Here is a 25,764-nt window from a genome sequence, read left to right on the forward strand (position 1 = left end):
TATCTATCTATCTATCTATCTATCTATCTATCTATCTATCTATCTATCTATCTATCTATCTATCTATCTATCTATCTATCTATCTATCTATCTATCTATCTATATTTACATAACGATTCACTTACAGACATTTTAAACTCGACACCCATTAAAAACTTAGTATGCAACTTAAACCAATTGGTAACGTGTTAATTAGTGCTTCAAAGATATTTCTTTATAATAATGTTTATTTCTTTGTATTTACATGTAATACAGTATTTATTTAAAAGAAAAATGTTTATTGTGTAAGAAATAAAAATAAAATACATAATTTAGCAGTTATTAGATGAAAGTGTTGCTATAAAAAAGCATTAACAAAGATTTTCTGTCAATTACGATATATAACTTTTGTTTAATAAAATCATAATTATTCGATATTGCAGTTGCACATGGGAAAGTTTGGTTTAAGACATAGATTGATTTAAAAAATTAATTGTGGCAATTCAAAATGAATTTGTGATCTATTTCAAAGAGAGAGAGCAGGAGCTTTATTTACAGCAATAAAGTTTGTTGGTGTTAAAAATAATATTTCTGGTTATGTTTTTGAATTGTAATATTTTGTTGGAGCAACTAAATAATTACTATGTTTTTTTTATATATATAAAAAGCTTATTGAAATTTTTAAAAATAAAAAAGTTCCAAAAGTAAAATTATGTAAAGTTAACTTCGTTAAACGTTTTCCCAAACATTTTAAGGAAAATTATGTAAATTTTCTTTAAATGTTTTAAAATTTCTCACAAACTAACTAAATATAACTTAGCAAACTTTAAACTGTAATTTTCACTTAAAAAAAATATATATAAATATAAATTTTCCTAAACCGTTTTTAGTTAAATTTCAAACTAAAAACCTTAAAATAACGGAAGCTTAAGTTCAAAACCCATCAATTATCAATGACATGCCCGCTGATTTCAACTGTCAAAAGAACAATTTTATTTAAACACCTTAAACAAATTAACAAAAAAATAACAACAAATTACCACAATTTAAATAAATTAGACAAGCAACCGACTAAAATTTATGGGGAAACACATATCGTGGGATTTGAAAAATAACATTAAATACAGAAATAAAATACGAAAAAAAAAATTAAAATAAAATAAGAAATTAAAAAGATTACTGGTCATTAATGATATAAACACCTATAAAATGTTAAAGAATAATGCAATAAAAATACTTGTACTATTAAAAGGAATTCTTGAATATTCATGTTTTAAAATTTAAATTATTTTTTTAAAAATTAAAAATAATATAAAAACGGTTTATGTCGTTAATGATATATATTTAATAGAATTTTAAATTTTAACGAGTCGAGCGGCGGCGATATTTAATTATTTTAACTATTACTTTAAATTGTTTATTATTAAAATATATTTTTATATAATTTAATTAAAATAAAGTCGTTAAAAATTAAGGTTAATGTTCCAAGAGAAATGGTTTCAAGGTTTATCTACGGAACAATGTCACGAATATTCGAGGATTTTCAGTTCGTTTTTATGAGCAATTCTAAACGTATTATTTGAATAACGAAAAAGTAACGACGAGACAAGTACCTTTTAGTAGGTTCAAAAATGTCTTCTAATTTATTTTCAAATTTGAGAGGCCCTGTGTAATCAAACATTTTAATTGATGCAATTAATATTTTTTGCACTTAAAAACGAAACAAAATTATCAAATCCCCTTCAATACAAACAAAAAAAAATGAAAATTTAAAATAAAATATAATATAATTTTAATTACTTTTTAATGTCATTGCAACAACAAACGTTTTAATTAAAAAAAAAAACATTTTCTTCATGTTTTACAGGTGGCGATGAACCAGTAGGTGCACAAATTCCCTCCATGTTTTTGAACTTTATAGCCAGTGATATCGATTGGAAGTACAATACAGAACCAGAAAAATCCGCTTGCTTATCGTCTGAAGGTCAACGTTGCTATTGGCCGAGAGGTAAAGTATTGGGTGGCACCTCGGTGTTAAACGGTATGATGTATATTCGTGGTAATCGTGAGGATTATGATGATTGGGCTGCTATGGGTAATCCGGGTTGGAGTTATAAAGAAGTTTTGCCATTCTTTAAGAAATCCGAAAATAATCTACAAGTTGATGAGGTGGGCCGGGATTTGCATGGTACAGGCGGTTTGATGCCGGTTTCAAAATTCCCCTATAATCCACCTTTGTCATATGCTATTTTAAAGGCCGGCGAGGAATTGGGTGAGTAGTAGCATTAAAACTAGGATTATAGGTCCATGTACTACACATTTTACATCTTAAAAGTACGGGATCAAAACAAACATTTGCATCTTTTGTTCGATTTTCAAGACCTTAATACTCCTTTTTTAATATTTTTATGTCCGCTTTCTAATTTGATAGGTTTCAGCGTACATGATTTGAATGGTAAAAACTCAACCGGTTTCATGATTGCCCAGATGACCTCCCGCAATGGCATACGTTACAGTTCTGCTCGTTCCTTTTTGAGGCCAGCTCGCATGCGTAACAATCTTCATATTCTTTTGAATACTACAGCTACCAAAGTTTTAATTCATCCCGGTACTAAGACCGTTTTAGGTGTTGAAGTCATTGATCAATTTGGCAGTATGCGTAAAATTTTAGTTAAAAAGGAAGTCATTGTCAGTGGTGGTGCTGTTAATTCACCACAGATTTTGCTGTTAAGTGGTGTGGGTCCCAAAGAGGATTTAATGAAGGTAAGATATACAGATATTGGGTTTATAAAAAGTCGGTATTAGTCACAAAAAATGTTCAATATTTTTTTACAAATTCATAAAAACTTTAAACTTGAGACACTCAGGAATTTAATCTTAACTTATTACCATAGTGAATAGTAATTCTAATTGCACCGATGTGATCTTAAGAAATACACATTAAGTTCTTCTTTATTAATTACTTCTTTACATTTACTACAGGTTGGCGTTCGTCCCATACACGATTTGCCCGGTGTTGGTAAGAATTTACACAACCACGTGGCCTATTTTACAAATTTCTTTATTGATGATGCCGATACTGCTCCCCTCAATTGGGCTACTGCTATGGAATATCTGCTATTCCGTGATGGCCTAATGTCTGGTACTGGCATTTCCGATGTTACTGCCAAAATGACGACAAGATTTGCAGATAAACCCGGTGTACCTGATCTACAATACTATTTCGGTGGTTATTTGGCCAGTTGTGCTCGTACAGGACAAGTGGGAGAACTATTATCGAATAACTCACGTAGTATACAAATCTTTCCAGCAGTATTGAATCCCAAATCTAGAGGTTATATCACCTTGGCCTCTAATGATCCTCTGGCACCACCACGCATATTCGCCAACTATTTAACCGATGAAAGAGATGTTAAAGTTTTAATAGAGGGCATTAAATTTGCCATTAGATTATCACAGACCACACCCATGAAACAGTATGGCATGCGTTTAGATCGTACAGTGGTCGAGGGTTGTGAGAAATTCACTTTTGGTTCGGATGACTATTGGGAATGTGCGGTTCGACAAAATACTGGTCCCGAAAATCATCAAGCTGGTTCGTGTAAAATGGGTCCGGGTCGCGATCCAATGGCTGTAGTTGATCATGAATTAAGAGTGCATGGCATTAGAGGCTTAAGAGTAATGGATACAAGTATAATGCCCAAAGTAACAGCTGGCAATACACATGCTCCTGCTGTAATGATAGCCGAAAAGGGTGTTTATATGATTAAACGTGCCTGGGGCGCCAAAGTTTGACGATTGGACGCAACATGGACACTACATAGAGTAATTTAAATTAAAACAACAACAAAAAAATACTTAAAAATTATACAGAAAATGATTTAAATTTAAGTTGAGATATTATGTCTTGTTATATTGAAAACAAAATTTGATTGCGTGAATATTTTTTTATTTCTCCTAAATTTCCAATTAACTCTTCCCGGTTTTATGTTTACTTTTTTTACTTTTTCGGAACTAACCACACTCTTTGTCTAGTAGTTCACTGTTGCACTTTACTTCTTTTTTTTTAATTATTTTAGATAATTTTATTTCTTATATAACAACTAGCTGTTATTCCCGCTTTGAGAAAATATTTGCAATATTTATCAGGCATGGAAAATTGGTATTTTCAAAACAATACTTTTATGAAAGGCTTGGTTACTAATTAGTCTATAAACTACTCTATGAACTATTCTATGAGCTAATCTATTGACAAGTTTATGTACTAGTAAACTATATAGATTAAGACATGATAAAAATAAATAAGGTAGTGTCAATCAAAATTTTTTTTATCAAATAAGGATTTTTGAAGTTTAGTTTTTTGTGAGCATTATATAAAGCGTTGCCACATTCTTAAAAATGATTTTGATTTTCGAGAAATTTTTTACAAAAAATGTGTAATTTAAAATTTACAATTTAAATAATAATGTAATATTACGTTATTTTGGACTAGCAGTTTAGAAATTTCAGATTTATTTCCAAAAAAAATTCTATTGTGATCGGAGATATGTATATACATACCTTAAAACTCAATGTTTGCAGATCAATTAGTATTTTAAAGTTACCTTGTGGTCATTGGCACAGCATTTTTATCCAATCTTACACGTTTTGCATTAACTGAAATATTACTTTTAAGGCAATGGTCGGAGCATACCATTGGCTCTTTTGGCAAACCTTCTTCGGAAATTTTACATATATCTAGCCATTGTTGTCGTTTGTTGGGTAATGTAGGGACTTTAAAAATATGTTTGCTTAAATTTTTGCAAAAATATTTGGTATTTTCGCAGTTGGGGACTCATTCTTGGTTATTCTTAAAATAATGTTCACAAATTAGCTTTTTAATATTTGAAAATTAAGATCTTCCCTTTAATTCCAATTTAAAAGTAAACGTTTTTATGTTTTTCAACAAATGAATGAAAATTATGTATTAAATTTTTTCTTAAACTTCAAATATATGGGAAAATTTTAAATTAATATGGTATTACTATTTTTTTGAAAACGTCAAAATCCTTAAGCATGTCAGATATAGAATTTTAAAAAATATAGAGAGAATGACACACCTTCATTATTTTTACCATGGATTAAGATATGTAGTGGTCTATGGACTAGTTTATAGACAAAATTCATGAAATAGTTTAATGAAAGGTCTGTACATTAGTCTAGTAACTTGTATACCTATTAGTCTATGGTCTTGCTTATGGGCTAGTCTATGGATAAGTCTAGTTTATGAACTAGTCGATTGACATATAAATAGACAAGTCTATTTTTTTAAGGTATTTAAAACATTTTATGTGCTAGTGTATTGGATATTCTATTGACAAGCTTTTGGACTAGTCCACTGCCCAGACTATGTACTAGTTTATAATCTAGTTTATTGACAAGTTCATTGTCTATATATATGAATAATATAAACTAGTTAAATGATTAGTCAATGGATTATTCTAATAATTGTTCTATCAATTACTATATTGACAAGTCTAGACTTTGAACTGGGCTTTGTGCTCTTGTCTATAATTTATACAATTGACAAGTTCATGGATTAATCTATTGACAGGTTATTGTTTAATTTATTATATATATTTTAACTGTCAAAAAATAATATTGAATTTTCCATCCCTGATATGTATGTATACTGTCACAATGCTTTGATGTGGCAATGCTGCATGTTTTTCTGTTAATGATCTATTATTTAATTAATTATTTTCTTAGTTAAACCTATTAAACTATAATTAAAATAATACACAAATCAATACAACGAATGAAAATTAAAAAGTTTTTGAAATAAAATTTATATAAAATTGGAAATTTAAAAGGTTTTTGGATTTTGGCACATACGCCCAATAAAAACATTGTACTTACTCAACAACTTACTTTTTAATGACTACTACATACCGTCTGCATTAATTAGAATGAGTCTAGTAAACAACTTTTTTGCCTTTCCAATTATTACCAACCTATTTAAATTTCAAAATTTTGTAAATTTAATTCACAAATGCTTTTTAATTAAATAAAAAAACTTTAAAATTTAAATTGTATAATTTAAAATTAACTGTAATATTTGTAAATGTTTATTTGAATTAGACATTCGCATACTATATTTTGTTTATCATACACAAAGAGAAATTAAGTTTGTATTTTTACTATATTATAAATAATTTTAATACAAAACATTAATTACACAATTAAAGTATTTATGTATTATATATATATTCTATTACCAATAAAAATTATTATAAAAAATAATTTGTTTTGCATGTCAGCAAGAAAGTGTGAAATAACTGCTATAAAATTGTCACTTTCAAAAATGTCCGTCAGCAGTTAATACGGAAACTCTATACATCATGTATCGTTTACAGTTTTATTTAGTTTATTTTTCCTTAATTCTATTCGATTTCATTGAGTGTTTGCAAAAGGCCAAGGATAATGGTAATATATATATTACCAATGAGGAGTCATTTCTTAAGGATATTAAACAAAGTACCGACGCCACTCTATTAAGTTCTACCACCACTCATATGCCGGAAAATCCTAATATTATTAATTTTGATGAGATGATTTCGTTATGCAATTCTAGTTTTTATATACCAATGCGTAAATATAGAATTGATTTATTTATTTTATTCGTATTTGTAACAAGTGATAAACTGAATTTCAGAATATTATGTGAAATTTAATACAACGGGTCAATTGCCCGATCTGGTGGATAAAACAGGCATGGTAAGTTTTGAAATGCTAAACAAAAATGTTTTCTCTTATAAAATTGTCTGTCTGATCGTTTTGATTAAAAAACAATATGATGTTTTATCTTAATAGAAAAAATGTTAAATATTTTCTACATATCAGTGTCCAGTAAACGACAACTTTTTCTATATATGATCTGGGACCTTACATATTAGATCATATGAAGATATATGATTAAAGATGTCGCTGCACTGTTATAACGTCCAAAAATGTCCAACAAACTATTAGTTTTTAACTTCAGGACTGAAAACTTTAAACAGTTATGCGAAGTACAGGTGCGAGTGGAAAGCATTCTTAAAAATGCAAGTATACGTTCAGGTTGAACAGTTGATAGATCAGACTTCTACAGAAATCATTGTATGGAAGACCAAACTTGGAATGACCAGTAAGAACTGATAATCGAGTACTAAAATGAGTTCTGCTAATCCCTAATATTTAGGATGTTTTATTAGGATCCATATAGGGTCAAAGCAGTTGAGCAAATATGTTCACGGGACCACCGGTCTTGAGCTGAACAGAAACAAATGTTATGTATTTGTTCCTTAATGGCAGCTGGAGGGACGCCGCAGAATTGGTCTATACCCAGTATGGCCATCCTTCTGCCAACTTTTGCAAAGCTACCAGCAGTAATATTGCCAGTAATATCCCCGTGTCCTTTAACTCAAACTAGGGTAATTCTTGAATGTCTCGCCATCTCGTTGAGAGACGCCCGGCATTCTTTGACAAATTTTGATGTAGAGTATACACCTATCAGGGATTTGATAGCGGCTTTCAGTATAGATTCTGATATCCCTATTAAATAACATGTAGTACCTAAGCCAATTAGATGCCCTTTTAATGGCAGAAATTTCCGCTTGTAGGGTAGTGCATTCATCATTGAGACGGAAATAGATTTTCGTTCCAAATTCCTCAATGAAAATACCACCGCCAACACCTGTAGCTATTTTAGAACCATCAACATCACGTCCATGTTAAAATTGTAGCTCTCTATTGGTTGTTTCCCCTTTGAAGCGATTGCGTGACACATAATTTTATTGTTGACTATTCTATTTTCCTTAGTTGCTCTATTGGAATTATGATTGACCTGGTGTCATTTTTTGACAACTTTGGAGTAAGATGGCGGCTCTTTTCCTTTTCCACCGTCTAGTTTCTTCTTCCTCGTATTTTAGTATAATATAGGTAGTTTAGCTTTACTATCACTCAGCTATTTCCCCATTAGCTCTACTTCATCCTTTACGGAACATGCTGTAATGGTGTTGTTATTATCATCTTAAGATTCAAAAGTCCGAGCCCTCACCTATTTTTAAAGACTAAAGTATCTAAGAGTTGTCACCGAGTACATCTTTGCCTATTGCCGATATTTGTTTTTCACAGTTATTTGGTACGCGCGTAATACAATATTGCCAGGTGGTGGACAAGCTGCCATTTTTCAGATTAAGTGAAACTAAAGCTTTCAGAGTGGCCTCCAGTAGTTTAGTGATTAGTATTCTATTATTGTAGGCTGGAGGTGGTGGGTTCGATTCCCACTTGTGGCACTGGTTAAGAAGCGCACAGCAGGCTCGATAGAGGACTAGGTGTATTTCTTCGGATTTCTTCTCCTTTCAAACTAACTAACTAAAGTTTCAGAGGACAGATGGTCCATCACCACAGTCTAACCGCAACCCGTTAGGAAATCGGAAGACTCCGATACATTGATAAGAGCTAATAATCTTCCTCTGTCCTAGAATGCAGAGTCTTTGGCTGAAGTGTCTGGAAAAAATGATCCACTGCTAACTGGTGGAAATTTCAGGATGCAAACCATGTATGCACTGGTTTTTATAAGAGGAATTAACAATTCAGCATTAATCTAAAAACTGAGTAAATCCCATTAGTAATTAATAAAAATAAACACCTTCCAATCTTTGTGGACGTTTTTAGATAAAAAAATTATCACTTCAGGGTTACACTCTTGATAGAGTATTCTAATAGACAGGTTTAGCGGAGGAACTTACCAGATTTGGTTCGAAACAAATCATGATCTTAATCTTATTAATTTTAGGAACCAGTTTGGATCCTTTGGTAGTTTATGTATTTTCACTACTTTATCATTTTCTTTCCTGTTTTCTTAATCCTTCCCTTAACTTGATTAATCAGCTTCCTAACCTAACCTCTAAGACTTATAATCATATTCAAAATAGATTGGACGGACTTCTAAGACAAGTTTTATTAATTTTATACACCTTTTCTTTAGTGTTTCGTACGTTGTGTATATGAAAAATCTGGCTTAATTGATAATTGGAAATTGAATGCTGTAAAAATACGTGCAAATATTTGGCCAGCTACGGGTGATAGCATAGAAGTTTGTGAAAAAGAGGGAGGTAAGTATATCATGTATTTCTATCTATCTTTCTATCTATCTATCTATCTATCTATCTATCTATCTATCTATCTAAGGAGTGAGATCGAAAAATTCTTAACATACATATATGTTAATAAAAAAGAAACCACTAAACTTACAGCTTTATTTTTTTTTATTTGATTCAAAATATTATTACAATTCACAAAAAAAAATATTTTTATAGTTTTAATCACTAGTGATGAAATTTTGAACCCTTTTCGGAAACCCTTCCATTAACGTTTTTATAGTGCTTTCTGTCACTTTGCTCGAACATGTAGTCCATCTCCGTTTAAAATCTACAACACTTTTTGAACACCTTTTTTGTACTCTTCAATTCTCTTTTAACAAGAGCCCAATATCTCTCCACTGGCCTTAGCTCCGGGCAGTTTGGAGGATTTGCCTCTCTTGGTACAAATACATTATTGTTCTTGTACCACTCAAGGGCTTGTTTACCATAGTGACAGGATGCCAAGTGAGGCCAAAAATAAGTGGACACATTATGAAGTCTTATGAATGGAAGCAGCCTTTTTTGTAAACATTCCTTGATGTAAATTTCGGTATTTATAGAGCCCGTTGTAAGAAATGATTGGCTTCTTTTGCCGCAACTGCATATTGCTTGCCATACCAAGAACTTTCTGGGAAATTTTGTCTGCTTTTGGGTCCTAAACTTTTCTTCAACATTCTCTCGAGCATCAGCAACATAAAACTTTTGACCTGGAAGTTGCGAAAAATCTGCCAGAACATACGTTTCGTCATCCATTATGCAGCAAGAATATTTTTTTATAAAACTTGACTTCAATTTCCGTGCTCTGTTTTTGGCCTCTAAATTTTTAGCAGCGTTCCTGTCAGGAACTTTTTGAGCCTTGTATGTTTTTAAACCTGCATTAGCTTTAACTTTTCGTACCAAATAGTCCGAGCACTGAGCTAACCGAGCTGCTTTCCTACCGGATGTGTTGGGAGCTCTTTTGAAAGTGCGTTCTATTTTTTTGGCTTTAGAAACATCATGTGGACCATTCCTTTTACCTGAACCAGGTTTTCTATCAACTGACAAGTTCTCCCGGTACTGTTTAATAACATTGGAAACAGTTTGACGGCAGACCTTTGTGTGCTTGGCCAACTTTTTGTAAGACCAAGTTGGGTTTAGTTGAAAATATTAATAATTTCAGTACGCACTTTTTTGGGTCTTTCATTTTAATCAGATTAACAAAAAATTTAATATAATTGACATTACACATATTATAACTGACATGTTTTTTTAAGGTAACTTGATCAAAAAAAATCAAATAATCACTTTTTAATGAAATTTGGGTGAAAAATGTAATGTTTTAGTGTGTTTTTCGATCTCATCCTCCTCTATCTATTATCTATATCTATCTTATCTATCTATTTATCATCTATCTATATATATATATATATATATATATATATATATATATATATATATATATTATATATATATATATATATATATATATATATATATATATATATATTATTATATATTATATATTATTATATATATATATATATATATATATATATATATATATATATATATAATTATATATATTATATATATATATATATATTATATATTATATTATATATATATATTATATATATATACTATATATATATATATATATATATATATATATCTATCTATCTATCTATCTATATATCTATCTATCTATCTATCTATCTATCTATACATCTATCTATCTATCTATCTATCTATCTATCTATCTATACATCTATCTATCTATCTGTCTATATATCTATCTATCTACCTATCTCTCTATCTATCTATCTATCTATCTATTTATTCTTTTATTTATAATTTTTAATACAAAATTAAATTATTTATTTTTTTCCCTTTTTATTATGTTTTTTTAGCTAAAGAGAAAAATGCCTGCGTGAGGACATACGCGATTGCAAAGTGTCTGACATTGCGTGCACTGGTCGATGCAAGAAATAAACCTATGTAAACCAAAGGTAACATTTTTTTAAATTCAAGGCGAACAAGTGGAAATAGTTTTGGATTTTAATAAAAATCATAATTTAAATATGTATGTTGTTAAAATAAAGTATAAACTGTTAATATTTATGAATAAAAAGATTAATAAAATTATTTAGAGGCTGCATTCCTTCTTGACAACAAATACAATTTTGTTCAATGTAATCTATAGAAAATTATAGAAGATAAATTTTCTTCGATTTTGAAATCGAATTTCATTACCAAGCTAGCATTTGAAAGATTGTTGGGTGATTAATCAGTAAACTGAGTCATTTTTGACTCAAAAACGATTAGTTATTTGGCTCATTAATGACTCAAAAAAGTTAAAAAATTAGTCATAATTGATAAGAAGTGGGGCTCATAAATGACTCATTTAGAAGGGTGTAGAGTACCATTTTCGCCCGACGAATGTATAATGAGCGCAAAGAAAACATCTTAAACATCATAAAAAATTATCAATCTTACCTTTAACTCGAGACACCATAGATAGGAAATTTAAATTTGCACAAAATTTATTTAGGAATTCTTCATATGATAAGTATTCATATGTATACAATGGCTGCATTATTTCGCTATGTATGTATATAATATGTATATTAAATGAATTCATGTAGATATATTAAACTATTATAGAGAACAGACGTCCAATTCTGACTATTGAAATAAATTCATCGTATGACTAACACAATACATTCTCATGTCGCTTGTAAATGACTGTCGGCTGAAGAGGCAGGCGTTTGTTCCTCATTGGCGGTTGGTCTACAAATCGTACTATAATTAAGTAAACGATTAAGACGTTTACCAATCTGTTTGGGATATTGATTATTTTTGATTCTAAATTCTTTGGACTGATGTTCTACGGCACCATTTTCGAGTTGATATTTACATAGCGTATGCAAAGGACGAACTAAAAGTTCACGTAATTCCGGACGTCCCTCTAGAACTGTTAACGATTGAGCAGCTGTCTCCAGCGTACTGAGACAACCTTCAGTGGGTTGGGTGCGTATAATGTAATCACTAGAGCCGGCTGAGATAAGTTTAACTTGTGTCATATGATGCAACATGGGACTGCTGGCATAGATGGCTTTTGCTTGTGGCCATGTACCATCTATTAGTACTAGAGTAAAGGGTCCCGTGTTTGAGCCGGTGGTTTGTGTCTTTTCTTTTATTGTCTCTAAAGGCACTGAATCTCGACTAGGATAGAGTAACAAAGAGTTAGATGAAGTTAATATTGGTTCTAGATCGGCTTGATTTTTTGGTGTAGGAAATTTTTTGCCTTTGTAGACAGTGCACTTGCCGGGTTTCAATCCCAACTGCAGCATTAAAGCTGTGCGCAGTGAACGTTTTTCCTCAGCTGGATGTTGGAGTATGACAACAGAACTGGTAATATCCAAAGGAGGATTAGGTAAAGAAGAACACCAGCATACTACTTGGGGCCGCCTGAAAGAACACAAATTGGTAGTTTTAAAAAGAAATGCATTTGATATATAAAATCGCTTTACTCACTTGCATTGCTCACATTTGTCTCTGCGCTCTGGCGGATCGGCGGTAATGCCTAGTAAATCTTGCCAAGAATCTGCATTTTCTTCCGCTTCAGTATTTGTACTAATATTTTGATTATTTGTTACCATTGTTTATAAAAAGTTATTTAATTGTTCATTTATTTTTATTTTTTGCAAAAATATAATTTATATTTTACAAAACGTGCAAATAAACAAATTGTTAAGTGGAGTCAGCTGTTGAGTGAAACAACAGGGTGAATTTCATAATAGGGAAAATGTAAATCAATATGTAACGGTAAAAGCTGTGATACACTGTTGTCAGATCTAACAACGTTGGCCAAAAAATTAAAAAAAAAATTACAATGTCAGAAATGCTTTTTCTGACAACGCTGCAAAACTATAATAATTTTAATTACCACGATTGTTAAATATTTTCTGAAGATTTTTCTACCAATATTGTATGGTGAAATGTTTTACAAAATAAGGGGTTAAGTTTTGCCTATTTTACATTTACCATAATTATGAGCCCAAAATTCTAATTCGAAGGTTACAGTTGTTTGGCGCTAGGCGAAATAACGGACCGGTTTCAACCATATGCAATATGCGACAAATTTCATAAATTTATTTAGAACCGATCAGCACAAAAGCTGATTATTGTGGTGTAGGGTATAAAAACCGTGTATACATTGTTTGTAACTATGTCCGTCCGCAAAAAATTATTAGTTTTTACATTTTAAAAGATTTCAGACTCTGTTTATGTATATAAAAAAATTATTCACACTATATAGATATATCGACTTTTTTACGACAAAAGAATAAACTTCGACAGTTCACTCATACGTTTTGATGAACACACTATTACCGTTACTTTCATTATACATATAATAATACTTGAATCATTCTGTTGTTTGTCAACTGTTCTGCTCTCTTCAACATCCACATTCTCAGCTGTTTGTCAAAATTGACAATTTAGATTTTGTTTTGTTGTCTCTTAAATGATTTCACTTTTTTACAACAAAACTTTAAATTGTACAAAATTATTAATAAATTATAAAATAATTTAAACAAATATAAATAAATAATTGTGCTAAGTTTAAAATTAGAGAAAAGGAGAGAAGCAATAAAAGCAACAAGATGAATAGTTTAGGTTGGGCCCTCATTATCAAACGTGGATGCTTTTGCTCCAAAGAGACACTAACAATCAGTGGGACCAAATACACTGTAAAAGATAGACTTGCACAGGGGTAAGAAAGGGGCATTTGAAAATGTACTTTTAAATAACACTGTAATCTTATCATTCAATGATGAAAGCCAAAGATTTAAAAATAAGATTTATTTTCACACCAACAAAAATTTATGATTGTATTTCTCGACAGTGGTTTTAGTTTAATTGACCTTGCGGAAAACAGCATCACCCGGAAATTGTATGCTGTTAAACGTATCACCTGCCACAGCATAGATGATCAAAATATTGCATTGCGCGAAATAGAAAACTGTCGACGTATTGACTCTGAAAATGTCATTAAAGTGATTGACTATGAACTCAAGGGTTCTGCTGATATTGTGATAAATACAACGAGTACTCTATACATTGTTTTACCCTATTACAAACATGGCTCACTGGCGGATCATTTGCAAATGCGTGCAAGAAAGCAGGACTTTATGCCCGAGGCTCAGATTATGCAAATATTTTTAGGCATATGCGAAGGCATAAGAGCAATACATGAGGCGAAACCAGTGCCTTTGGCTCATAGAGACTTAAAGACAGCCAATATATGTCTATCCGATTCCTTTGAACCCATTATAGTAGACTTGGGTTCAATGACAGAGGCACGCCTGCAAATTTGCGGTCAGTCGGAGGCTCAGCGTTTGCAAGACGAGGCAGAAGAGCGCAGCTCAATAGTTTATAGAGCACCAGAATTGTTTTCAGTTAAATCGTACTGTACCATCGATGAGAGAACTGATATATGGGTGAGTTTTAAATGGAGAAATGGATTCTAATAATTATATATATTCTTAACACATTGATTTTTTGTAGAGTTTGGGCTGTGTTCTGTACGCTATGTGCTTCTTTCACTGTCCCTTCGACCCCATTTATGAAAAGGGCGATAGTGTGGCCTTAGCAGTTTTGAGCGGAAACATTAATATACCTGAAAGTTCCATATATTCCCAAGTAAGTTTATAGAAATATATACATATGTAGATAAAGTTGGATAGATAGATAGATAGATAGATAGATAGATAGATAGATAGATAGATAGATACAAAAACTTGAAATTTCTTAAAAAAATTAATTTAAAATTTCATTTACAGGATATGAATGATTTAATCAACTATATGCTGCGCATGGATCCCATGGAAAGACCGTTCATCTATAGTGTAATAGAAAAATGTCATGATTTGATACAGAAACTCGAAGGACGTGTCTAGCATCATTCCGGAAACTCTTACTTATTTCTTGTTCTTTTTTAAAATTTTTAACTATTTTTTTAAAGATTTCCTTAAATATTATTTATTACGTATAAGCATAATTAGTTTAATTATATCAAAAAAGTATTTAAACGAAAATTTCCCCTTTTCTTACAAAAAGAAATGCATTTGTATGTGTAAAAAGGTCAAGATAAACAAAAAAGAAATTAAATAATTGTAAGAACAAAAACGAATAAAGATAACCAATAAATACCTGACAGACAATATTAGATTATTTGATTTATTGTACAAAATTACAAAATTAGTTTAGTTGTTGTAACTGCTTCCCATTATATTTTTCATGAACCAAATAAATTTGGCTTAATGTTCATCTTTAGTTAGACCTGGACAATTGTCATTTAAATCTTGTATATCATTATAACGCACACCACACCAATAACAAAACAGATATGAAGTCCGTACATAGTTTGTTAACATTTCTAATTTCTCTTGATTAGTAAACTCTTCCTCCTCAAGTTCCTGTTCATTATCTTTATCTTCTTCCTTGTTAGTTTCTTCTTCAGCTTCCAGCTCATCCTCCGTTTCTTTTTTTCTTTCCGGCCAAAACCAAGGCAATTCGGGTTTCTCTAGTCTAATTTCCAGATCCAAGTTTTCACAAGTCACTTGACAACGTCTTAAAGCATGAAGTACAAATTTTTCTTCATGTTTTTGATTTGTTCTACGACGAAAATCTTCAATACTTGTTGCTCCTCCAGCTTCTTTTCTTAGACGTTCTTGGAGAATTTTTGTTCGCATATGCTTTAATTCTTGAAGAGCTGCTTCTCTACCCAAACCCTGACGATCTGTTTTTAATGTGATGCCTATGGGTTCTATCAAACGATTTGTTTGTAAATTTGAGCAGGAGGTTTCTTCATTATTGACAGGTTTTCCTAAAGCTTGTCCTGGTTTATAGCCCATTTTAGTCAACAATTTAAATCCTTCGTTTTCCTGTGCCAAAGGTTTGCTTAAAGCCTGCTGTAGCCTGTCGTTATCCACAGCAGCTGCAGATAAATATTTTAATTCTTTTTGTTTCTTATTGTATTCCTTATGTTTTACTTCCATATCAACTTGACGCTTTTTTGCTCTATTATTTATAAGACTGGGACGTACCTCCTGCAAACTTATGAAATAAAGTTTTTAATAAATCTGCTTTAAACTGCAGCATTATATCTTACCCAGCTAAAAACTTATCAGACATGTAATCATCTTCTTCGTCAGACATTTTTCAGGGAGGGATTTCTTTCAATGTTTATAGAAATTCGTTGATAATTGTTTTTGTTTATGTGCGTTTGTTTACTTATCCAAAACAATAGGGCAATTCAAATAATTATTATAGTAAGAACAGACTCCACAATGGGGTTACCAGAAAATTGCAATTATTATTGTAAAATAATGTAACCAAATCGTAAAAAGGTAAAATTGTTGTTTAATAATTGCAAAATAACGTTAAATCAAAAAACATATTTTTCAAATTTTAATCCAACTTTCTTATTACGAAATATTGGTGGAAAAACAAAATGAATTTTAAGTTTTTTTTAACCTTTTGTATTTCAGAAAACACAAACATATGACATAAAAAAGAAAATGATAGTTACACATTTTTACAACTTAAAATAAAAAATCCAGCATGTTGACAATAAAATTAAAGTTTTAGGCCCTTATGCAAGTTAAAGTTAACAATGGTTTGCTACACACTTTGTCAATATAAAAATAGATTTTAATAACCATTATTAACTTAATAATCGTTTTTACATAAGGCGGTTAATATTAGAAATAATATTTCGTTATTTAATATATAATACACGTTATAAATAAAGCTTATTTTATTTTATAAATTGAAACATTTCAATTATGGTTATTGCAACTAGTCCGGCAGCGCCAATATGTGGACTGTATTTTCATACAAATCTGGTAACTCTATCCGGACTGCAACATGTGCTCGAAGAAATGTCATTTCATTTGTTTTTCTTTTCTTGAACACAGCAGAAAATTTTGTTAATTTTCTAAATAATTTTAAATTGTAAAATTTTTGAAAAGAATTTATAAAACAAAATGGGAACAGTAAGTATTTTTTGTCACGGTGTATTGAAATATTTTATTAAACATACAATTTTCTTTAAAGAAAAAGGTAAAAATCAGTTCCGTAAAGCGTTCGGCCCATTTGAAAAACAAAAAGGCTCCTCTGAGCAAGCAACAACAACAGAAACTGGCCCAGCAAAAGGCAGCCAAGGAGCGGGGATCAAATATTTTCATACAAAAAGCCCGTAAAAAGGATGATGTGTTTCAAAAGAAAAAACAAAATAAACGCGAATCATTGGGTTTGCCTATGAACGTGGATGAGGATGGTGATCAAGATGATGATGAGTTGTTGGACAACGTTGCCGATATGTTAGATGGTGAGGATTTGGAATATTTACAGCTTAAAAGGGGTAAGCAACGTAAGCGTAAACATGCTGTCGATGATGAGGCAGAACATGATGATATTAAACATTCGGTGGGTTTGGAGAAACAATTTGCTGTGGATACTGCCCTTGAAGAGGAAAGCAAAAAAATTAAAGTTGATTTACTGCCCATTAAAAGTCGTGATGGTGAAATTATAACACGTACTGCTGAAGTCGATTATAAACCAAAACCCAAAGTAAAGAAGGGACAAGCTGAAGAGGAGCCCGATGAGAATGCTGACGAAGAAGAAGAAGCTGCTGAAGAATATGAAGACAGTGATGATGATATAGTGTATGATGAAGAAGAGAGCGCTATAAAAGCAGCTGCCGAAAAGAAAATGATTTCCACTACAGATTTGCTAATAGCTCGCCAACAGGAAATTGAGCGACAAAAATATCGTATTGGTATTATTTGTTCGGGTATCCTAGAGAAACCAGAAGATAAAATGCGCAATTTTAACGCTCTCTTTGAGCTTATGGATGAGACTGGTAATAATGGTGTACCCAATCTGCTAACAGTACGTAAAGTGGCCATAATTTCTCTAACGGAAATTTTCAAAGACATTTTACCCGAATATCGTGTAGGTCAAATCGATACTAAAATGCAGCAAGTACGCAAAGCTACCTTGGAAAGAGTAACCTATGAAAATGCCCTCCTACAGCAATTCAAAAAGTTCTTACAACGTTTGGAAAAATTAACGGCCATTGTGAATCGTAAAGGTCATGGCCGCATAACACCACAAGCTGTTAAAATGGCCGAGGTGGCAGTACAAGCTATGTGTGATCTTCTCATAGCCCATCCCTACTTTAATTATGTCAAAAATATTGCTCAACTATTGGTCTACATGCTTAACAGCAACTATCCCCGTATGCGTGATGCTGTAAATAAATGTTTCCGTTTTGTGTTTGCCAACGACAAAAAACTAGACATGACACTTTTCATTATACGACGCATAAATCACTTGATTAAAACCAAAAATAATAATGTCCACCTGGAGTGCATTACCTGTTTGCAGGATCTTAAAATTAAAAATGTTAATTTAGACGCTGAAAAAGAAAATGAATTAAAGCAGAAAAAGTTGGAAGCTCATCGACAACGTTTGTTGAGTTTGTCTAAGAAGGAACGTAAGAGGCGCAAAAAATTGGCAGAATTAAATAAAGAATTGGAAGAGACCAGAGCTGAGGAAAACAAGCAGACCAAACATTTCAAATTGACTGAAATTGTTAAAATGTTATTTAACATTTATTTCAGAGTCTTAAAGAATGACCCAACTTCAAAAGTTTTGAGTGCAATTTTAGAGGGTTTGGCAGAGTGAGTAATTAATTAAATTTTATTAAAAATATTTTGAACTGATTTTTGAGCTAGATTTAGCTTGAGTTGTCATTATTGACTTCTATAGTAAAGCTTTAGCTGGAGATGTAGATTTCTATACGAAAGCTTTAGCTTTCAGTTGGAAAAATTTGGCTAATGATGTAGTTTTCCTTAATAAAGTTAGTGAAAGGCTGTTTTATGATAAATCAAATCTAATCTAAAATATCATTTATGTATTCCAGATTCGCCCATGTCATTAATTTGGATTTCTTCTCCGATTTAATTGAAGTTCTTAATAACATACTAGAGACACAAGAAGAGTTAGGCTATCGTGAACAGTTGCATTGCATTAAAACCATTTTCGTTATACTCTCAGGTCAGGGTGAAGTCTTAAACATTGATCCCATACGTTTCTATCAACATTTCTACAAAAATATGTTGGCTGTTAATGCTGGTAAAAATCATGATGATTTTAGAATCATCTTAGAGACCCTTGATGAAGTACTCGTTAAGAGAAGACGTAATATGAGTCAACAACGTTTAATGGCCTTCGTTAAACGTTTACTAACGATTAGTTTAAATCTTTTGCATCATGGTACTCTGGCCAGTTTGGGTACTATTAAGACCACTTTCCAATTGACTTCTGTTTTGGATATACTACTCGATACAGATGATAGTATTGGTTCGGGTAAATACGATCCAGAATTAGAAGATCCAGAATATTGTAATGCTTCATGTACAGCTTTATATGAATTAAGTTCATTGGCAAGACATTACCATCCCACTGTACGTAAGATGGCTATGCATATTGCTAATGGAGTGCCAGCATCTGGTGATGGTTCTTTGCCTTCGGAAATTGGAAAATTGTGAGTATTGTTAGAATGTTTTTAAGGTAACATATTATAAATGTTTTTAATGTATTTTCAGATCTGCTTTTGAATTGTTCGATCAGTATGATAGTACTCAAATGGTTTTTAATCCTACTATACCTTTACCTAAACAGTGTCAACCTAAACTGAAAAAGGGACGTTATAACTATATTAATAAGGATTTTAAACCTTTCTATCAGTCCATGTTAAAACAACGCCATGTAGTGCATAGCAATAGTAAAGTGAAACAAACATATTTTGATTTTTATAAGGATTTGAAAAGCAAATAAAGTTGTAAATAATTAGTTAAAAATATTGTTTTCTTTGAAATCTTTAAAATAAAAGATTTTTTGTATTTAATTCATATGGAAGGTGCCGCTACGCCCATTGGTAGTCCGCCAATTTATTACCCAAAATGTTTACATGTGTGTTAAAGTTCTTCGTGCAACGTTTTAGGAATTTAACTAAGATAAACGAATTTTTGTATTTAATTAATATGGTAGGTGCCACGCCTCCTGCTACTAGTGCGCCCACTTTTCATCATATTGAAACTAAAGTCGCTCCTACAAAATTTGAGGACTCTAACTGTTATATTTTCTAAGATATACTGACTTAATACTTTCTTAATGTGGAAGGTGCCACGCCCACTATAGCCATTCCGCAAAGTCGACTTTTCGACTTTTTGCATTTTATGAAAAGTCGACTTTTCGACTTTTTGCATTTTATAAAAAGTCGACTTTTTGCATTTTATGAAAAGTCGACTTTTGCATTTTATAAAAAGACGACTTTTCGACTTTTTGCATTTTATGTAAAGTCGATTTTCGACTTTTTGCATTTAGTTAAAAGTCGATTTTTCGACTTTTTTCATTTAATTAAAAGTCGATTTTTCGACTTTTAATATTTTATAAATAGTCGACTTTTCGACTTTTTCCGACTTCTGACTTTTTTCGACTATTTTCGACTTTTTCGACTATTTTTGACTTTTTCCGACCAGAGTTAAAAATTTATAAAGTTGCCAGAAGCGTAAATTTATAATGTTGCCATTTAACATTATATTATTATTATTATTTATTAATAAAAATTTTTATATATATTTTTTCTATTTGTTGCATTTTTTTGAGTTTTTTCGACTTCTTTCTATTTTCGACTTTTCGACTTTTTTCGACTTTTTCCGACTATTTTCGACTTTTTCTGAATTTTTCGACTTTTTCCGGCTTTTTTCGACTTTTTCCGACTTTTTCCGACTTTTTTCGACTTTTTCCGACTTTTTGACTTTTTCCGACCAGAGTTAAAAATTTATAAAGTTGCCAGAAGCGTAAATTTATAATGTTGCCATTTAACATTATATTATTATTATTAAATTATTATTATTATTATTATTATTATTATTATTATTATTAATTATTATTAATAATAAAAAAATTTATTTATATTTTTTCTATTTGTTGCATTTTTTTGAGTTTTTTCGACTTCTTTCTATTCTCGACTTTTTTCGACTATTTTCGACTTTTTCTGAATTTTTCGACTTCTTTCGACTTTTTTCGACTTTTTTCGACTCTTTCCGACTTTTCGACTTTTTTCGACTTTTATTTACAAAATCGACTTTTCGACTTTTTTCATAGACGATAGTGGAGTTATCGACTTTTTTGGAACAAAATAGTCGACTTCGACTTTTCGACAAAAAGTCGATTGTTCGATTATTCGAAAGTCGATTTATAGAACCCTAGTTAGCAATAAAAAACATCTAAAATAGTCGACTATTTATTAGAAGACACCTCAATTGTCTCGCATATGAAACTCTACCCAATACTTTGTATAATATTAAAATTTGGCAGCACTTTTATCTGATTATCTATTTAATGACATTTGAAAAACCGTTACTTCTGAATTTTGCTTGTCAATTACCGATTGTTGTTGTTCATTAATTGTACAAATTGTTCGGGTACCATTTTAAAACAAAAATGTTGAATTGGCTGGTTTCCTATATAAATTATCATGGATACTATGTTTACAATTGTTATTACAGCAATTACTACAACAATAATTACTACAACAACAATTCCTTTGGTTACGTATACAATTACAACGATCAGCAAGAGTATTCGTATCGTTCACTCACAAGACGTCAAAGAAACCGTTTAAATCGCCAGGCGAAGAGGAATGATGAATACAGTAATATGAATAATAATCAAAATAAAACAGTACCACAAAATCGCAAAGCATTAGAAGAGGCTAATTTTAAGAAAGGTCTTGAAACAAAAATTGAACAAGGTAATAAGGGTTATGAGTTGCTTGTGAAAATGGGCTATGAAAATGGCAAAGGATTGGGTAGAAATGCTGAAGGTATATTAGAGCCCTTAATGCTAGAAAAGAAATCCGATCGTAAAGGTTTGGGAGCAGAAGTGACCAGCACTACATTAATTCAACATTTGTCTAGAGGACAAAGAAGACGATTGCGCCTTAAGCTAAAGGAAGCAGAAGAAGCTGCTCAGCAGGCTCAAAAAGCAAAGGAATTGCAAAAACCGTTGGCACTAAAAACAGTTATAAGCACTCAGCAACAGGTGCAGAATTCCAGACAAGTAGCCGTGGTAGCTAAACAAGCTGTGGTAGCTCCTACTATCAAATATACTCAAAATTCAGAGAAACAAAACTTAGTCAAAGCTGTAGCCACAGTGTTACCGTCAAAGACTGCAATTGCAACAACAACAACTAAGAGCCTAAGCACATCCAAACTAGGGAAAATGAAATTCTCTGTAAAAGAACCTTGTACACCAGAATTTTTGCAATCAATAGGACAAACGTTCAATTCGGAAATTGAATTGATGCAATTGCGTTTAGCTGCCGAAGCCTCAATAAATCTTGTCACCGATGATGATTTCCTAATTGTTGCCAAAATCTTCATAGACAATAATCCAAACGTGGCCGATCATGTATTTGAATTTATACGCACCGAACTGGTTGGATGGATTGGAGTATATCAGCAGGAGGGTTTATCCACGCCCATTTTTCACAGCATCACCAACAATGGCAGTCACATTACCATCGTTTGTGACAATAATTATGCCTTTGAATGTCTATCACGTTGCATTGAGGATATTGTACAGATGAAGACCATGGAATCTCTTAAGGTCTTACGTTTGCCTGCCATTACACCTTTAATTTATTGTTTCGATGCGAAATACGAGGGTATAGCAAGTGACGCTAAATTGTTTTTATCACAACTTAACTTGCACAAACCCAAATTATATACTGACAATTGGGTGGTAGCATCGCAAGAAGTTTGTCCCGAGGGACGGGTGACATATTTTATCTTCTTAGTCGACGAACGTTCAGCGCTGGCACTGAATTTCCATTATAGCCGTAGTTTTTGCATTTGTATGCAACAGGTTACTTTTCGTAATCGTGGTATTGTAAGAGAAACTATTTGAAATTTATTTTTTTAAGTTTAAATATGCAATGCATTTATTAGTTTTTAATAATATCTCCATTTAAAATTTGTGAACAAATTTTCAAATGAATTGAATTTTTATTTTTATTTGTTATTTTATTCTTTTAATGAATTTGTATTTTTTTTTTTTACAAAATAAACTATATTAACTGTTCAAATTGACTTTAAATTTACCAAACGAGGATAATATGATGTAATAAGTGCTTCATCTGAATTTCTTCATTTGGAACCCCTTTATCAGCATTTTCATTCATAATTTTTAATTTGAAATTTTTTCGTTTGAAAATACAAATTTAATTTTTATGTTAGAATAATAATAAATTAATTATTTTTGACAAAACCCAAGCACTTTTACAATAAACAAATAAAAATCAGCTGCCTTGACGATTTCACCTTACTTAGTGCATCCTGGATAATATTGAGTTTCTGTTAGAAAATGTATTACTGTACAACATATAAGAAGCATTTTAGGAATAAACTTCCTTGGAAATATGTAGATGTGTTTGTATTTCGAGTAGAAGCACCGCAGTAATGTAACTAACTAACTAACTAACTAACTAACTAACTAACTAACTAACTAACTAACTAACTAACTAACTTACTAACTAACTAACTAACTAACTAACTAACTAACTAACTAACTAACTAACTAACTAACTAACTAAATAACTAACTAACTAACTAACTAACTAACTAACTAAATAAATAACTAACTAACTAACTAACTAACTAACTAACTAACTAACTAACTAACTAACTAACTAACTAACTAACTAACTAACTAACTAACTAACTAACTAACTAACTAGTAATAGTGCCAGATCCCGGCGCACAGTGGTATAGGAAAAAAAAGAGGGAAATAATTCGGTAACTTCTAAACGGTTAATCCGATTTTAATGAAATTTGGTATGCACAAAAAGGAGGTGTTGTCGTTTCAACCATTTTAAATAGGCTTCGTCCCTGTGCCAAAAAACATGCTTCATCAAATTATCTTGAAAGGTTTACAGGGACACACGGACATGTCTTAATCGACTCAAAAAATGATTCTGAATCGATCCGTATACTTAAAGGTGGGTATTAAACCAATATTTTTGTATGTTACAAACATCAGCACAAACGTATAATACCCTCCCCACTATAGTGGTGTAGGGTATAAAAATGAAATAACAGAAATACCATACGAATTATCGTATACATATTTGAGTTTTCGATCTACATAGCAAAATTTTAATAAATAATTTTTTGGTTAAATTGTACAATTCTATTTGAGAAAATATGCCCTTAGAAAATTGTATTTAGAAAATTGTCTTCATATTAATATTTAAACTTTTATTGAAACTTTTTTGTTATCTTTTTGTTTTGAATTATCTATTTATATTTTTATGAAACATTGTGTTAGTTTTTTTTAACCAAAAGAAAAAAATTATTAATGGACTAAAAATCAGATTAGAAATAAAATTAAATGTTTTCTCATATTATATATGTATTTTTCTTCATTTGTGCCATTGATAGGCCATTCCTGTTATTGCTCTTGTGCTAACAATTTCCTGTGAATTTTTTGTTTACTTTTCTAAGCAACAACAAAAAGTTATAAATTTATTTTCATTTTAATTTTAACAACAAAATAATGAATTCCCAGGAATTTAAGAAAGTTATATGTCGAATTTGTTTAGATGAGTCGGTAGTATTAGATTGGAACGATAGTATAAATGATTATAGCGATATAACATACAAAGATTGCTATTATAAATATACACAATTGGAATGGCTTGGTTTGTATTGTCTTCCAAATTGTATATATTTAAAATAAATTTTATTAAATGCTTCAAATCTCGGTTTATTCAGCCTCCGACAGCTTTTCACCCATGTTATGTCAAACATGTGCAAATGGTTTACAAAATTTCCATGCTCTAATTTTAAAAGCATTAGAATCGTATAAATATTTTCAAGAATCTGCAGCAAACATCAACACACAAATTGTCAATAATAGTTGCACAAATATTGAAACTGATATAAAATATACACCAACAGAATTTGAAACAGTACTGGTGCATAAATTAGAAGTAGAACCTGTAATAGAAGATCATTTTGTGTATGACAACTCAGATGAAGAGTTTAAGGTTAAACCGACAAAAACTAAAGTTGGTAGGCGATCTAAACGTTGTATATCTTTAAAGCACAATCATGAAAAATGTAACAAAATGTCAGATGAACCTATGGAAAAAGATAAAATAGCGGATAATTCTAATGATAATTTGCAGGACTTACAACAAGTAAAAACTCGTAATAAAACGTTTGCTAAAAGAAAAACAAAAAAACAAGTAGAAGTTAAGGAGAATAATACAAAGAAATCGAACGACAACACCTCCTCTTTGTGCATACCAAATTTCATTAAAATCGGATTAACCGTTTAGAAGTTACCGAATTATTTCCCTCTTTTTTTTCCTATACCACTGTGCGGCGTAGAGTGATCTGAGGGATCACTTCAGATACGACTACGTAAAAGTTCGTTGCGATTTATCCCCTAGTTCGCAATATTGGATTTTTCCGAAATAAATGAGATAGAATAA

The 25,764-nt window shown here is 31.1% G+C and overlaps 8 protein-coding genes across 10 annotated transcripts in view; 6 read left to right on the top strand and 2 right to left on the bottom strand.

Moving 5' to 3' along the window:
- Window positions 1-4,098, top strand: part of LOC111689872 (glucose dehydrogenase [FAD, quinone]) — an 11,798-nt gene extending 7,700 nt beyond the window's left edge. Inside the window, exons 3-5 of one of the 2 annotated variants that reach the window (XM_046948072.1) lie at window positions 1,847-2,251; window positions 2,411-2,742; window positions 2,962-4,098. In XM_046948072.1, coding sequence (XP_046804028.1) covers window positions 1,847-2,251; window positions 2,411-2,742; window positions 2,962-3,813 — 1,589 coding nt within the window. In that variant the 3' untranslated portion in view covers window positions 3,814-4,098. The remainder of the gene's footprint in view (window positions 1-1,846; window positions 2,252-2,410; window positions 2,743-2,961) is intronic. The other variant, XM_046948073.1, reaches the window with a different exon arrangement.
- A 1,953-nt stretch (window positions 4,099-6,051) lies between these two features.
- Window positions 6,052-11,513, top strand: LOC111689873 (general odorant-binding protein 84a). Its single transcript, XM_046948074.1, has 4 exons — window positions 6,052-6,609; window positions 6,674-6,735; window positions 8,990-9,116; window positions 11,033-11,513. The coding sequence occupies exons 1-4, from the start codon at window positions 6,360-6,362 to the stop codon at window positions 11,122-11,124; spliced, it is 531 nt and encodes a 176-aa protein (XP_046804030.1). The 5' UTR covers window positions 6,052-6,359; the 3' UTR covers window positions 11,125-11,513.
- Window positions 11,514-11,647: 134 nt separating this feature from the next.
- On the bottom strand, window positions 11,648-12,901 carry LOC111681178 (tRNA-uridine aminocarboxypropyltransferase 2). Its single transcript, XM_023442902.2, has 2 exons — window positions 12,660-12,901; window positions 11,648-12,593 (listed from the first exon to the last, which is right to left on the bottom strand). The coding sequence occupies exons 1-2, from the start codon at window positions 12,782-12,784 to the stop codon at window positions 11,849-11,851; spliced, it is 870 nt and encodes a 289-aa protein (XP_023298670.1). The 5' UTR covers window positions 12,785-12,901; the 3' UTR covers window positions 11,648-11,848.
- Window positions 12,902-13,643: 742 nt separating this feature from the next.
- Window positions 13,644-15,344, top strand: LOC111681177 (serine/threonine-protein kinase 16). The gene is made up of 4 exons (XM_023442901.2): window positions 13,644-13,899; window positions 14,032-14,626; window positions 14,694-14,828; window positions 14,969-15,344. Exons 1-4 carry the CDS (start codon window positions 13,790-13,792, stop codon window positions 15,083-15,085), a joined length of 957 nt encoding a protein of 318 aa, XP_023298669.2. The 5' UTR covers window positions 13,644-13,789; the 3' UTR covers window positions 15,086-15,344.
- LOC111681175 (G patch domain-containing protein 11-like) lies at window positions 15,336-16,451 on the bottom strand. Of its 2 annotated transcripts, none has more exons than XM_023442899.2 (2): window positions 16,300-16,451; window positions 15,336-16,244 (listed from the first exon to the last, which is right to left on the bottom strand). In XM_023442899.2, exons 1-2 carry the CDS (start codon window positions 16,344-16,346, stop codon window positions 15,446-15,448), a joined length of 846 nt encoding a protein of 281 aa, XP_023298667.2. In that variant the 5' UTR covers window positions 16,347-16,451; the 3' UTR covers window positions 15,336-15,445. The 2 variants fall into 2 exon arrangements, with proteins under 2 accessions (XP_023298667.2, XP_023298668.2); XM_023442900.2 differs by having other exon boundaries at window positions 15,336-16,237; window positions 16,300-16,439.
- Window positions 16,452-17,047: 596 nt separating this feature from the next.
- Window positions 17,048-20,051, top strand: LOC111681172 (nucleolar complex protein 3 homolog). The gene is made up of 4 exons (XM_023442896.2): window positions 17,048-17,185; window positions 17,247-18,877; window positions 19,120-19,743; window positions 19,805-20,051. The coding sequence occupies exons 1-4, from the start codon at window positions 17,177-17,179 to the stop codon at window positions 20,034-20,036; spliced, it is 2,496 nt and encodes an 831-aa protein (XP_023298664.2). The 5' UTR covers window positions 17,048-17,176; the 3' UTR covers window positions 20,037-20,051.
- A 1,597-nt stretch (window positions 20,052-21,648) lies between these two features.
- On the top strand, window positions 21,649-23,228 carry LOC111681171. The gene has a single exon (XM_023442895.2). The coding sequence runs from the start codon at window positions 21,708-21,710 to the stop codon at window positions 23,172-23,174; it is 1,467 nt and encodes a 488-aa protein (XP_023298663.2). The 5' UTR covers window positions 21,649-21,707; the 3' UTR covers window positions 23,175-23,228.
- Window positions 23,229-24,748: 1,520 nt separating this feature from the next.
- Window positions 24,749-25,750, top strand: LOC124419272. Its single transcript, XM_046947906.1, has 3 exons — window positions 24,749-24,966; window positions 25,040-25,568; window positions 25,723-25,750. Exons 1-3 carry the CDS (start codon window positions 24,822-24,824, stop codon window positions 25,748-25,750), a joined length of 702 nt encoding a protein of 233 aa, XP_046803862.1. The 5' UTR covers window positions 24,749-24,821.
- The last annotated feature ends 14 nt before the right edge of the window (window positions 25,751-25,764 follow it).

This window comes from Lucilia cuprina, chromosome 4, assembly GCF_022045245.1.
Source record: "Lucilia cuprina isolate Lc7/37 chromosome 4, ASM2204524v1, whole genome shotgun sequence".
In the NCBI taxonomy this organism is placed as follows: Eukaryota; Metazoa; Arthropoda; class Insecta; order Diptera; family Calliphoridae; genus Lucilia; species Lucilia cuprina.

What these genes read in the sequence shown, in the direction of transcription:
- LOC111689873 (XM_046948074.1), top strand. Translation starts at nt 6,360, where the DNA reads ATGTATCGTTTACAGTTTTATTTAGTTTATTTTTCCTTAATTCTATTC. An exon ending in TGGTGGATAAAACAGGCATG is followed by an intron (nt 6,736 to 8,989) that starts GTAAGTTTTGAA and finishes CCTTTTCTTTAG; the next exon opens with TGTTTCGTACGTTGTGTATA. An exon ending in AGTTTGTGAAAAAGAGGGAG is followed by an intron (nt 9,117 to 11,032) that starts GTAAGTATATCA and finishes ATGTTTTTTTAG; the next exon opens with CTAAAGAGAAAAATGCCTGC.
- LOC111681178 (XM_023442902.2), bottom strand. Translation starts at nt 12,784, where the DNA reads ATGGTAACAAATAATCAAAATATTAGTACAAATACTGAAGCGGAAGAA. An exon ending in GACAAATGTGAGCAATGCAA is followed by an intron (nt 12,594 to 12,659) that starts GTGAGTAAAGCG and finishes GTGTTCTTTCAG; the next exon opens with GCGGCCCCAAGTAGTATGCT.
- LOC111681177 (XM_023442901.2), top strand. Translation starts at nt 13,790, where the DNA reads ATGAATAGTTTAGGTTGGGCCCTCATTATCAAACGTGGATGCTTTTGC. An exon ending in AAAGATAGACTTGCACAGGG is followed by an intron (nt 13,900 to 14,031) that starts GTAAGAAAGGGG and finishes ATTTCTCGACAG; the next exon opens with TGGTTTTAGTTTAATTGACC. An exon ending in ATGAGAGAACTGATATATGG is followed by an intron (nt 14,627 to 14,693) that starts GTGAGTTTTAAA and finishes GATTTTTTGTAG; the next exon opens with AGTTTGGGCTGTGTTCTGTA.
- LOC111681175 (XM_023442899.2), bottom strand. Translation starts at nt 16,346, where the DNA reads ATGTCTGACGAAGAAGATGATTACATGTCTGATAAGTTTTTAGCTGG. An exon ending in TCTGATAAGTTTTTAGCTGG is followed by an intron (nt 16,245 to 16,299) that starts GTAAGATATAAT and finishes TTATTTCATAAG; the next exon opens with TTTGCAGGAGGTACGTCCCA.
- LOC111681172 (XM_023442896.2), top strand. An exon ending in ATTTTAGAGGGTTTGGCAGA is followed by an intron (nt 18,878 to 19,119) that starts GTGAGTAATTAA and finishes TATGTATTCCAG; the next exon opens with ATTCGCCCATGTCATTAATT. An exon ending in CCTTCGGAAATTGGAAAATT is followed by an intron (nt 19,744 to 19,804) that starts GTGAGTATTGTT and finishes ATGTATTTTCAG; the next exon opens with ATCTGCTTTTGAATTGTTCG.
- LOC111681171 (XM_023442895.2), top strand. Translation starts at nt 21,708, where the DNA reads ATGTTGAATTGGCTGGTTTCCTATATAAATTATCATGGATACTATGTT.
- LOC124419272 (XM_046947906.1), top strand. Translation starts at nt 24,822, where the DNA reads ATGAATTCCCAGGAATTTAAGAAAGTTATATGTCGAATTTGTTTAGAT. An exon ending in TACACAATTGGAATGGCTTG is followed by an intron (nt 24,967 to 25,039) that starts GTTTGTATTGTC and finishes CGGTTTATTCAG; the next exon opens with CCTCCGACAGCTTTTCACCC. An exon ending in AACGACAACACCTCCTCTTT is followed by an intron (nt 25,569 to 25,722) that starts GTGCATACCAAA and finishes TTTATCCCCTAG; the next exon opens with TTCGCAATATTGGATTTTTC.